Source organism: Mauremys reevesii, linkage group 3 (genome assembly GCF_016161935.1).
Source record: "Mauremys reevesii isolate NIE-2019 linkage group 3, ASM1616193v1, whole genome shotgun sequence".
NCBI classification, from domain to species: domain Eukaryota; kingdom Metazoa; phylum Chordata; order Testudines; family Geoemydidae; genus Mauremys; species Mauremys reevesii.
Window position 1 is genome coordinate 203,707,454 of NC_052625.1, and position 12,447 is coordinate 203,719,900.

A 12,447-nucleotide genomic window follows, 5' to 3' on the forward strand; every position below is an offset into this window, starting at 1 on the left:
ATTTTCCAACATGGTTATTTTCCATTGTGGTTAAGCAACACCCAGGAAGGGAGGGACTGTGCTGGTGCAAACCCGCCCATGGAGTGACCACCAGTTAGCCTGCAGCACGGTTTCGGTATCTGGCTGTACCACCATCGGGGACAAACATTAGGGTGGAGTACAAATCCATGCGACAGCCACACAAACTCTAGCGTGGACAAGCCAAAGATTCTGCCTGCATAGTCTTTGACTTGCAGCTTGAAGGCAAACTGCACTAAGAGTCCTTGGAGAAATGTTGGCAAAGAAAACCAGGTCTTGTCTTCACATGGTTTTAGTCCAAGCAATTTCTGTCCACAGTGGCAAGACGTAAGCCCACATCCTAACCATGTTTTAACCTAGGGACAGATCAGCGTTGAGATGTGGCCCTTCAGTGTATCTATGAACCTATTTTTTCTGTCCACACAGGACAAGAGAAACCCTATTGTAACAAGAATGGACCAGGATCACACCTGAACGTGGTTACTGGTGTAGCATAGCTGGGTGGGCAGGAATGCTAACAGCAAGTAGCCATCACTTACCATTGTTCCTGAGAGTTACAGCAGCTTGCAGAACAGCAGTATTCAGCTTTCCTTGTGTCATAAAATCCTCAAAGACCTGTGCTACGGAGAACGTCTCTGGGAGAGAAGCCCCTGAGGAGGCAGCAAACTTCTTGCAATCCTCTTCCAGCTCAGAAACCAGCTTAAAAACAGAGTTCCCACCACCCAAAGGAGATCAAGTTACATCTCAACACAAAATGAGGGAAAGTCACTCAAAACTCTGAATCCCACCAATACATACGCTCCGTGTTAACTATTTCCTAATGAAGTTTAAGGGTTACCAATAAGCTAGTACACCTCTACCCTGATATAACGCGACCTGATACAACACAAACTCGGCTATAACCCAGTAAAGCAATGCTCCCAGGGGGTGGGGGGCACTGCGCACTCCAGTGGATCAAAGCAAGTTCGATATCGTGTTATAGGTGAAACTGCATTATAAGATTTTTTGGGTCCCAAGGACAGTGTTACATTGGGGTAGAGGTGTATTAAAGACCCCTCTCCCCCAGAAAGCAGGAATGAAAGGATTTAGCCAGAACAAATAAAGAAACCAAGTACACCGTGTTTTAGATCTGAGGAAATAGCATTGGACATAAGCCAAGTAATTAATCTACCACTGGTGGAGGCTATTTCTCATGGTGAAATTGCCAAGCTATAGCAGACTTAAGCCCATCCTGCGGCCAGACTAGCTAAGTGTGAACGCCACAAAGTTACCATTGTCAAGATTCAAACCTAGCCCCTTCTTGGCCCACAGGCAATAGCTTCACCAGGTGAGCCAAGAAGAAACCTTGTCTTGGCAGGACATCTGCACAGCTTGTGTCCAACACAAGTCGTGTCCTGCCCATCTGCTCAACTCTCACAGCGCTCAGCTGAGATGATCTCTTACCTGAGATAAGGCGATCTCTCCTCTCATCGCTCTGGCATAGGGACCGTCAGGGCCTGCTTCAACGATGACATTTTGCAAAAAGTTCCTAAAAATCAGTGAATACATTACAGTAAGGAACGAACAAGCAGCAACTGGCTCCAGGATGCTCCTGTCATGTTACAACTTCCTGCAAGACAAGGACCGAGCACTGTCAATGCACTGGCTGGAACCCATTCGGCAGCTCAGTTCTACTCTAAAGAGGAACTGCCAAGAGAGCTTCTCACTCCCCATGGATCTTTGATTCGTCGAGTGGGGAAAACGTTTATTCCTGTGTCTCCTGTTGACACTGCAGAGCGCTGAGAGAGAAAGCCGGATATTATTCTCCTTACGCATCATCTACCCATTGGTCCTGCAAGCCACAGAATAAAAGCCAGTAGCATGGGACGGAAAGTCAATTATGGAAAAGACGTCATCTTACTTGAGAGCACAAGGCCTCTAAGTCAAACATTGGAGATGAAAATGGCCTATTAAGCTGGTGAGCTAAATTAATCCCCGGTGCAACTCCAGTCAAGTTAAGTCAAAGAATAAGCTTGGTTCATCCCTTGCCAGTGCAGTGTGGCTCACAATACTCTCCAATGCTTTGTACAGTCCAGAACTGGAGTTCAAGTGCTGAAGCTTCTATCACTTCTGCTAAAAGAATATTGGTGGTCAGGTAGATTTTATGTCAGGAAAGCTTTTGTGACATTCATCTCAGACTTTCCCTTTGCTTTGTTTCATCCCATCACTGATTTGTATTGGGAGGCAGCATGTGGCCTAGTGGACTGGGACTGCTGGGCAACCTTGGGAAATTCACTTCACCGCCCCGTGCCTCAGTTTCCCCATCTGTTTAATTGGGATGATAGTGACCTCCTTTGTGAAGTGCTTTGAGATCTAGTACTAATTGTAGTTGTTTCAGGATCGGGGCCTCAATGTTAGAGCCCTGTGCGCATACAAAATTTGCATTTGCATCCGACCCGCAAACACGGTCCGCAAATATCCGCAGATTTGCAGGACTCTGCTCATTGTGACTATCTTAGCTACTTCTATGGCCTCCTTATCCTAGTATCTCCTAGGCAATGAGAGCTGGAGAGCCGGCGCTTGGGGCGGAGGCAGCATGCGGAGTCCCCTGGCTGCCCCTCCGCAAAGGAGCCAGAGGAGGGACATGCCGCTGCTTCCAAGCCCCCAACCCCGCTCTCCAGCTGGAGTGAAAGGTCTGATGGACCAGATGCGGCCCACAGGCCATATTTTGCCCACCCTTGCTTTAGACCATCCTCTCTCTTCCAATTCTCTGCACCTCTCACAGCAGCACACAGGGTGGCACTTTCACCCTCTAGAGCAGAGGTGGGCAAACTACGGCCCGCCAGCCACATCTGGCCCACGGGAACCTCCTGCCTGGCCCCTGAGATCCCAGCTGGGGAGGCTAGCCCCCAGCCCCTCCTCTGCAGCCTCAGCTCGCCGTGCCGCCAGCGCTCTGGGCAGCGGGGCTGAGAGCTCCTGCCGGGCACAGCAGCAGCGTGGCTGGCTCCGGCTGAGAGCGCGGCTGCCAGTCCTGGTGCTCTGAGCAGCATGGTAAGGGGGCGAGGAGGTTGGGTAAGGGGCAGAGGGTACCAGGGGACAGTCAGGGGACAGGAGGCTATTGGATAGGTGTGGGAATCCCAGGGGGCCTGTCAGGGGGTGGGGGGGTGGCTGGTGGGCAGTCAGGGGATAAGGAGCAGGGTGGGTTGGATAGGGGCTGGGGTCCCGGGAGGGGGCGGTCAGGGGACAAGGATCGTGGGGGTTGGGTATGTTGGGGGTTCTGAGGGGGGCAGTCAGGGAGTGGGGAGGGAGAGGGGGCAGTCAGAGGGCAGGGGCCAGGCTGTTTGGGGAGGCACAGCCTTCCCTACCCGGCCCTCCATACCATTCTGGAACCTCAATGTGGCCCTCAGGCCAAAAAGTTTGCCCACCCCTGCGCTCTAGACGAAGGATTCTTGCAGTGCCGCTGCTCCAAAGCGCCTTCCCCTAGGGGGCGCCCCAGCAGCAGGACCTCAGGGAGGGCACCCGTCCACATCAATGACTAACCCAGCCCCACAACAAAGGGCCAAGAGGCATCTTTAAAAAAAAACAATGCCCTTATTTAAGGCTCGATCCTGTGAGACGCTGGACGCCCTCACCTCCCATTGGCTGCCCACCAGCATCGATGCCTTGCTGGTCAGACTGCTACCCCACCCCAATAGTTTTGGGCCACCCAAACTAATGCCTTCCCCCCCCCCCCAATTACGCCCTGCAAACCCCTCAAGAAAGTGCCCCCATCCCATCTGCTTTAGCAGCAGCTAAATGCACAGCTTAAATGACATTCGTTTGTTTAATCTTCCCTGATTAGCTTAATCCTTCCAGCCCCTCCAGCCAGTTTGGAGGACTTTGTTCTATCAAGGGCTTGAGCAACAATTTCTCAGATACCTGGCTCCCGTCTCACCAGGATCCGGCAGGTAATGGAAAGTTTGACACATCAAAAAAAAAATCAGAAGCGACAGGAGCTAAAGGGACAAAGGCCTTTTGAATGGCGAGTCGCATCACAGATCAAGTGGGGCCGCTCCAGTTTGTTGCCGACATTAAGACGGTTTAAATAACCAGATCACAGCCAGTCCAGCTCCCTGCCAATGCAGGTTAAACCCCGCCAGCACATTTTCTAGGGCACTGGCCACCCTGGCTGCCAGCAAACCAAACAACATAGGTTCCAACGCTCCCCTAGTCACCGCTCTGTTGACATGTTTCCTTCCATGGTCCCTGCTCCATTTCATCATCTTCCTCCACGTGCCACACTTAGTTCTTAGACATCCTTGAAGATGGCTACGCTTGGAAAGATTTGATTACGTTTTTTAAATCGGTAAGTGTCAATTTCACCGTACACGCACAAACCGAGGAAAAGTATTTCCATCATGTGTAGTACAAAAAGTGCTGCTGGAGACCGGAGAGTTTGTTTTAAGGATATTTACTTTATATATTTTGACTTGTGATGTTGACACTTGGTGTTTTAACTATGATAAAGCTTTAACAGTTTGAATCTGTCTGCTCTTGTTAAATAAGTGTCTGATCCCGCTCTAATGCCAACTTTATAATCGCACAAACCCGAACACCCTAACCTTGCCCCTTCCCCAAGTCCCCAATCCTCACTCACTACATTCCCCCTCCCTCAGTGGCTCGCACTCCCCCATCCTCACTCACTTTCACTGGGCTGGGGCAGGGGGTTGGGGTGCGGGAGGGGGTGCGGTTCCAGGCCAATAGGAGTGCAGAGCCAGTGCTCGGGGCGGGGCAGCACATGGAGCTCCATGGTCCCCACCCAGGAGCCAGACCTGCTGGCCAGGGCACAACGCAATGCCCGGACAGGTAGGGACTAGCCTGCCTTAGCCCCAACCAGCACCACTGACCAGACCTTTAATGGTCCAGTCAAAAACTGGACACCTGGTCACCCTTATCCCTATCTGCAGAAAAGGACCTGGTGGTTACAGTGGAAGAGAAGCTGGATATGAGTCAGCAGTGTGCCCTTGTTGCCAAGAAGACTAATGGCATATTGAGCTGTATTAGTAGGAACATTGCCAGCAGATCTTGGGAAGTGATTATTCCCCTCTATTTGGCACTGGTGAGGCCACATCTGGAGTATTACATCCAGTTTTGGGGGCCCCACTACAGAAAAGATGTGGACAAATTGGAGAGAATTCAATGGAGGGCAATGAAAACACTTAACGGGCTGGGGCACATGACTTATGAGGAGAGGCTGAGGGAACTGGGGTTATTTAGTCTGCAGAAGAGAAGAGTGAGGGGGGATTTGATAGCTGCCTTCAACTACCTGAAGGGGGGTTCCAAAGAGGATGGATCTAGACTGTTCTCAGTGGTGGCAGATGACAGAACAAGGAGCAATGGTCTCAAGTTGCAGTGGGGGAGGTCTAGGTTGGATATTAGGAAACACTATTTCACTAGGAGGCTGGTGAAGCTCTGGAATGGGTTATCTAAGGAGAGGGTGGAAAATCCATCCTTGGAGGTTTTTATGGCCTGGCTTGACAAAGCCCTGGCTGGGATGATTTAGTTGGTATCAGAACAGGGTTTAGACTTAAGACACAGTAATGGCTGAAGCCACCTTAGAGCACGTTCAACTTTGTTCATTTCCCCGAAGGTGAGGCAAGAAAATCAGACAGAGCAGGAGAGTGTGTGCATGGCATTCGTCATAGCCAAGCCCTGAGAGGAAAGACAGGCCTGTCGTACCAAGATGGCTTGTCCTCATAGCTTAGAAACTGGACTGGGACTCAGCAGATCCGTACTGAATTCCTGGCTCTGCCAAGCACTCAGTGGCCATGACCCAAATCCTCATCTGTTTGAAATGGGGATACATCCTTTCTCCCACTCTTTGGTTTGACAGATGGGATGAATAGGGATATTTTGCCCAAGGCACCTGGAGCAAGAAACATAAGAACGGCCACACTGGGTCAGACCAAAGGTCCATCCAGCCCAGTATCCTGTCTGCCGACAGTGGCCAATGCCAGGTGCTCCAGAGGGAGTGAACCTAACAGGGGGTACAGGCTTTAGGGTGGAGCTGGGAATGAGGGGTTTGGGGTATAGTAGGGTGTTCCGGGCTGGGACCGAGGGATTCGGAGGGCAGGAAGGGGATCAGGGCTGGGGCAAGGGGTTCAGTCGCAGGAGGAGGCCAGGGTGCAGGCTCTGGACAGCTCCCGGAAGCAGCAGCATGTCCCCGCTCTGGCTCCTACATGGAAGCACAGCCCCGTCTGCCTGGTTCCCAGCCAATGGGAGCTGCAGAGCTGGTTATTGGGGCAGGGCAGTGTGTGGAGCCCCCAGCTGCCCCTACGCCTAGGAAGGCCATGCCGCTGCTTCCAGGAGCTGCACGGAGCCACAGCAGGCAGGGAGCCTGCCTTAGCCCCACTGTGCCGCCAACTGGACTTTTTTAACTGGGCGTTCTGGTTGAAAACCGGACATTTGGCAACCCTATATCAGAATGATATGTATCCATACCACACCACGTTGGGGATCTGGGGCATGGGTTCTCTCATCCCAAAATCCTGGGGTTAGAGAACAATGTGGGACCCAGGTGTCCCAGCACAGCATTCCACATTCCAACCTGTAGGAGAGAGAGAGCCTGGAGCACAGGGCCAAGTGCAAAGCTTAAGGCCTGAACTAAAATCACAGAAGCCAGGCTATGAGCCCTGTCATAAAGCAGGCGCTTGCCTACACGTTCACTTGACAAAGGCACGGCTAGTGTTGCAGAAACACAGGCACTCCTAGGTAGTACTAGGCACCAGGTATTCAAAGAAATGCATTCCAGAAGGCTGGCACCAACCCGGGTAAGACAAGGACAGGAGGACAAGATGCTAGATGGAGACGTTCTGTTCAAACAAGCAGGTACAAGGCGCAGGGTTTGTAACTAACCACCTCAGAGGTTTAATATAACTTGTTTGTGTCAAAGTATCATAGGATTGCCAACCTGGCAGGGATGTCCTGAAATCTCCAGGAATCACAGATAAATCTTTAATTACAGATTATGTCACGTGAATACAGCCAACCAAAACCAGCCCCTGAAGGTACAAGAGAAATAATAGCAGGGGCACCTTTGTCCAGCTAAGGGGGCAGCCGAAACTCCCGCTGCTCACTGGGCGGGTACCACTGTCGTGAGCACACACGCGTTAGTGTACCTGTAACCACAGGGCCAGGGCACTAGCACTGTGCTTCGTCAACAGTGAACCTGGCCGAGCGCCTTTGTCACCGAACCGAGTTTGTGGTCTTTCTGGGTAGTACTAGTACCGTTCACTTTTTTTTTAAAAAAACATCTTAATACAAGTTTTAAATCTGCTACAAGGTGCAGATGGACGCCCTGATCATCGGAGCCCTGGGCGCCTGGGACCCCTGCAACGAGCGTGAGCTGCGGACCTGCGGGATCGGTCGACGCTACGCATGGCTCATGCGGCACCTCATGGTCTCAGACACCATCTGATGGTCCAGGGATATCTACATCGAGCACATCACCAGCCACCGACAGCACCAGGAGGCGTGAGCCGGAGTGACATCGTTCTTCGACTACGAGAAAGGGACCAAGAGACTTTCTCTGCTGAATCACATGAACTGGAACCATAAACTCCCTGAACATTAAATCTCACCAAATGAAGGTCAATCCATCCTCATTATCATATCCACTCATACTCCCCCCCCGACCATAGCCACTTTGTGAACTTCATACCCTCATATCTCAATGTCTGTACTTTGACCCATCAACCTTTTACCTCCAATCGGGGATATTGCAGATTATGTAATCCTTACGCCACCCGATCTTAAAACAAACTTTGCAGCCTCGAAAGCTGTATGTTATTTCCTGATAACCAGAAACTTCCATGCTTAAGCTCTGTACCATTCACTTTTTTTAAAATGTCATCTTAATAAAACTTTTAAATCTGTTCTTATCAAGGTCTGCTGGAACTGCTATCTGCGCAGGGCTAGGACAGCATATGAAGAGAACACGCCCTCCAACGGACAACGAAACCTAATCATTTTGATCTGTAACCTCGAGCCGGTAACAACTCCAGTGTGTCTATGACTGTCTGTGCTGTGAAGTGAGGCAGCTCTGAGGTTAGGGGTTGATTGACTTCTCTGTGCTTTATGCTTTAACAAAAGCCAAATTAGTTTAAAATGGGTATTAAGCTCCTGGAGTCATGTGACTACTTGAGACACTCAGCTTTCATTTTATTCGAAAGTTTCTAGCCCTCATGATTACACTGAATAGCTTGAAAATATGACCTCCAATAGCGACACCAGAATACAGATAACTCTCCCAATATTTTTATTCTGTTTTTCAAGTCGCATGATTTTTAAGCCAAACTTTGATTTTTGGAACGCATGAGAGTGGGAAGGGGTTTGCAATCTGGCCCACTGTTCACTGGACACACATCACCTCTTTGTAGTGTGTTGCGAAAGCTCAATACCACATGCCTTCCCATGTGTCCAGCTGCTCCTCCCACAGAGATAAATTCCCATAGATATGTTCTGGCCCACACCTGGCCAGATTTTGCTCTTAAGGGCACCACTCGCTTCCCATCTCCCACAAGTGCCCTGCACTCCTCCACATCAAGGGCATATAAGAATTCTGGTTCCCTAACAAAAGCCCTTTGGGACAAGATATATGAAATCTGGAGCCACCCACCTCCAAGCACCTTCACTGTTCTATCCAAAAGGAAGAGGATCACAGAAATGTCGGGCTAGAAGGTACCTCAACAGAGCATCTAGTCCAGCCCCCTGTGCCAAGGCAGGACCAAGTAAACCTGGACCATCCCTGACAGGGGATTGTCCAACCTCTTCTTAGAAACCTCCCGTGATGGGGATTCCTCAGCCTCCCTTGGAAGCCTGTTCCAGAGCTTAACTCCCCTCAAATGTAGAAAGTTCCCCCTTCCCCAATATCTGACCTAATCTCCCTTGCTGCATATTAAGCCCATTATTTCTTTTCCTACCTTCAGCAGAAAAAAAATCACCACTTCTCTTTATCACAGCCCCTAACATATGTGAAGACTTATCAGCCCCCCGCCCCTAAGTTTTCTTTTCTTCCAGACTCAACATGCCCAGAACTGGACACCCCAGCTGAGGCCCCACCCACGCTAAATTGAGCAGGACCGTTACCTCCTGTATCTTACCTACGGCATTCCTGTTAATCCGCCCTCCAGAATTATATCAGCCTTTTGTACAACTGCATCATGTTTGTGATTCTCATGGAACTTGTGACCCACTAAAACCTCAGATCCTGTTCAGCAGTAGGACCTGTCTAGCCAGTTACCACCCCCCAGCCTCCCGCCACATTCGGTAGGTCTGCATTTGATTTTTCCTTCCCAAGCCTAGTTCTTGTCTCTACTGAATTTCATCTTGTTGACTTCACTTCAATTTCTCAAGGTCATTCTGAACCTCCCCCCCACACACCCTGCAACCCCCCACACCCCAAAGTACATGGGTGCCCTGAACCTCCCCCCACACCCACCTTACGGTATAAAGTCACCTTGGACCCCCCGCTACCCCATAATACTCCCAACCTTCCCCCCAAATGCCCATTACCCCAGGTACAAGGGGGCCTTGACTCCCCCACATACCCTTCAACCCCCGCATCCCAACGTACAAGCTGCCCTGCACCCCCGCATGCTCTGCACGCATCCCCGCCGCCACAGTGCCCCCCACCCCCCCGGCGCCCTGCACCCCCCAACCACACTCCGCCCCTGAGCCGCGCAGGTGCAGCAAGGGCTGGGGCTCTGAGAACGCCGTGCGGGCGGCCCCGAGACACACACAATTAACCCATCATTTCTATGGGCTTCCCTCCCCCGGCAGCCGGAGAAGCGGGCTCGGGCGGGCGGGACTAGCGCCTACCTGGGCAGGGCCAGCGACGCCTCGTAGCGGCCGAAGGCGCCCAGCGGGCTGGGGGTGAAGATCACCCCGCCCAGGTCGAACAGCACCAGCCGCCGCGCCATGACCGCCGCTCTGGGGAGCCGCGGCCCCTCCGCGGGGGGTCTAGAGCGCCGCGGGCCCCGCCCCTCGCCAAGCCCCGCCCCCTCGCCCGGCCACGCCCAGCAGCACCGCCTGGCCACGCCCCCTCCCGGGCCACGCCCCTTCTGGCGCTCCAGCCCGGCCCCGAGAGCCCGGCTCCTCTGGGTCCTAGAGCCGGTATCATACCCCCGGTCTCAGGACCTGGGACCCTGCCTGGTGGGTGGTTGGGGGCAGTGACATCACAGCAGTATAAGCCCTGGCAGGGGGCGGGGCTCCTTAGCAGGGCACGTGCCTGGGGGCAAACGGGGCAGAGGCGTGTACGGGGCGCTGGGGCTTGCTGGGCTGGAAGGCCTGTTGGTGGGAAGGGCTGGGGTTAAGCTGCCCAGCGCAGGCAGAACATAGGAACGGCCACACCGGGTCACACCAGGGTCCATCTAGCCCAGTGTCCTGTCTTCTGGCAGTGGCCAATGCCAGGTACCCGAGAGAGCATGAACAGAACCTGCAATGGCCAAGTGATCCATCCCCTCTTGTCCACTGCCAGCTTCTGGCAGCCAGAGGTTTGGGGACACCCAGAGCAGGCGGCTGCATGCTAATAGCCACAGATGAACCTATCCTCAGCGGATATATCTACTTCTTTTTTTCACCCCATTATAGTTTCATGGTGAGGTGCTTGATGTTGTTCAGAACAGTTCGGTTCCATGCTATTCAAGGTCTTCCATTCTCAGCACGTGTCCCAGCCACTGAGGTCTTCTTTTGTAGATTATTTGTGAGCGGGTGCCTTGTCCAGTCATTTTTCTGACTTCTTCTTTCATCTTCCTATCTCTCTATGTTATCCCCAATATTCTTCTCGGACATTTGTGATGAAATGCATCCAGCTTTTGCGTATCTTTCTTGGTAAGTTGCCATGTCTCACTGCTATCTGTTGTGGTGCAGGGCAGGCCCAGCAGCTCCTCCGGGTAGCAGGCATAGGGCAGGTCGGGCAGCTCCTCCGGGTAGCGGGTGTGAGGCAGGCCCAGCAGCTCCTCCGGGTAGCGGGCGCGGGGCAGGTTGGGCAGCTCCTCCGGGTAGCGGGCATGGGGCAGGCCCAGCAGCTCCTCCGGGTAGCGGGCACAGGGCAGGTCGGGCAGCTCCTCCAGGTAGCGGGTGCAGGGCGGGCCCGGCAGCTCCTCCGGGTAGCGGGCACAGGGCAGGTCGGGCAGCTCCTCCAGGTAGCGGGTGCAGGGCGGGCCCGGCAGCTCCTCCGGGTAGCAGGCGCGGGGCAGGCCCAGCAGCTCCTCCAGGTAGCGGGTGCAGGGCGGGCCCGGCAGCTCCTCCGGGTAGCGGGCACAGGGCAGGTCGGGCAGCTCCTCCAGGTAGCGGGTGCAGGGCAGGTCGGGCAGCTCTTCCAGGTAGCGGGTGCAGGGCGGGCCCGGCAGCTCCTCCAGGTAGCAGGCGCGGGGCAGGCCCAGCAGCTCCTCCAGGTAGCGGGTGCAGGGCAGGCCCGGCAGCTCCTCCGGGTAGCGGGCACAGGGCAGGTCGGGCGGCTCCTCCGGGTAGCGGGTGCAGGGCAGACCCAGCAGCTCCTACAGGTAGCGGGCACGAGGCGGGCCCGGCAGCTCCTACAGGTAGCGGGCACAGGGCAGGTTGGGCCAGTCCTTGCATGGACCACGGGTCACTGGTGCTTCCCAGTCACAGCCTAGGCCAGAAGCATCTGGCCTCTCCGGCGGCTGTTTTCCCAGTGAGCTCTGAGCCTCTCGGGGGTGGGCTCAGAGCTCCCTAGCTCCGCCCAGTCTGGTGTCCAGAGGGGCTTGTCTCTCGCCGGGGTGGCAGGGAATCACACCGCCTCACTACAAGGGGTAAAATAAGAACTAGAAAAGTTCATGGCGGACGGGTCCATCAATGGCTATTAGCCAGGATGGGCAGGGATGGTGTCCCTAGCCTCTGTTTGCCAGAAGCTGGGAGTGGACGACTTGATGATTCCCTGTTCTGTTAATTCCCTCTGGGACACCGGGCATTGGCCACTGTTGGAAGACAGGATACTGGGCTGGATGGATCTTTGGTCTGATCCAGTATGGCTGTTCTTACGTTCCTATGTTCTTCCATTGACTTTAATGGGGATTGGATCAGGCTCTGAGAAGATGACCCTTCTCAGATTTTGGCACCTGGTCCTGATCAGAACCAGTGGCTGAAACCAAGGGGACAGAAGAAGCTTAACTAAGGACAAAATATTACTACTTGGGTAGGGCATCACAATCCATGTTAGTTTAGGCTCCTATTGAAGTGACTGGATTTCAGAGGTGTTAACTTCCCACAATGGGAGCTGCAGCTGCTCCTCAGCTCTGAACATCTAGCCATTTATTTAGGTGCCTAAATTAATATTGATTCATAGATTCCAAGGCCGGAAGGAACCATTGTGATCATCTGGTCTGCCCCCCTGTATCACACAGGCCATAGGACTTCCCTGGTGCCCTGCCAAAGGCAGCCAAGTTCAAACAT

At 53.3% G+C, this 12,447-nt stretch overlaps 1 protein-coding gene across 1 annotated transcript in view; it reads right to left on the reverse strand.

The window, feature by feature from the left end:
* LOC120401417 (bifunctional epoxide hydrolase 2-like) overlaps window positions 1-10,005 on the reverse strand; it is a 60,703-nt gene extending 50,698 nt beyond the window's left edge. Inside the window, exons 1-3 of the mRNA XM_039531385.1 lie at window positions 9,856-10,005; window positions 1,462-1,546; window positions 558-717 (exon numbers count right to left, since the gene is read on the reverse strand). Coding sequence (XP_039387319.1) covers window positions 558-717; window positions 1,462-1,546; window positions 9,856-9,956 — 346 coding nt within the window. The 5' untranslated portion in view covers window positions 9,957-10,005. The remainder of the gene's footprint in view (window positions 1-557; window positions 718-1,461; window positions 1,547-9,855) is intronic.
* Between the last annotated feature and the right edge of the window lie 2,442 nt (window positions 10,006-12,447).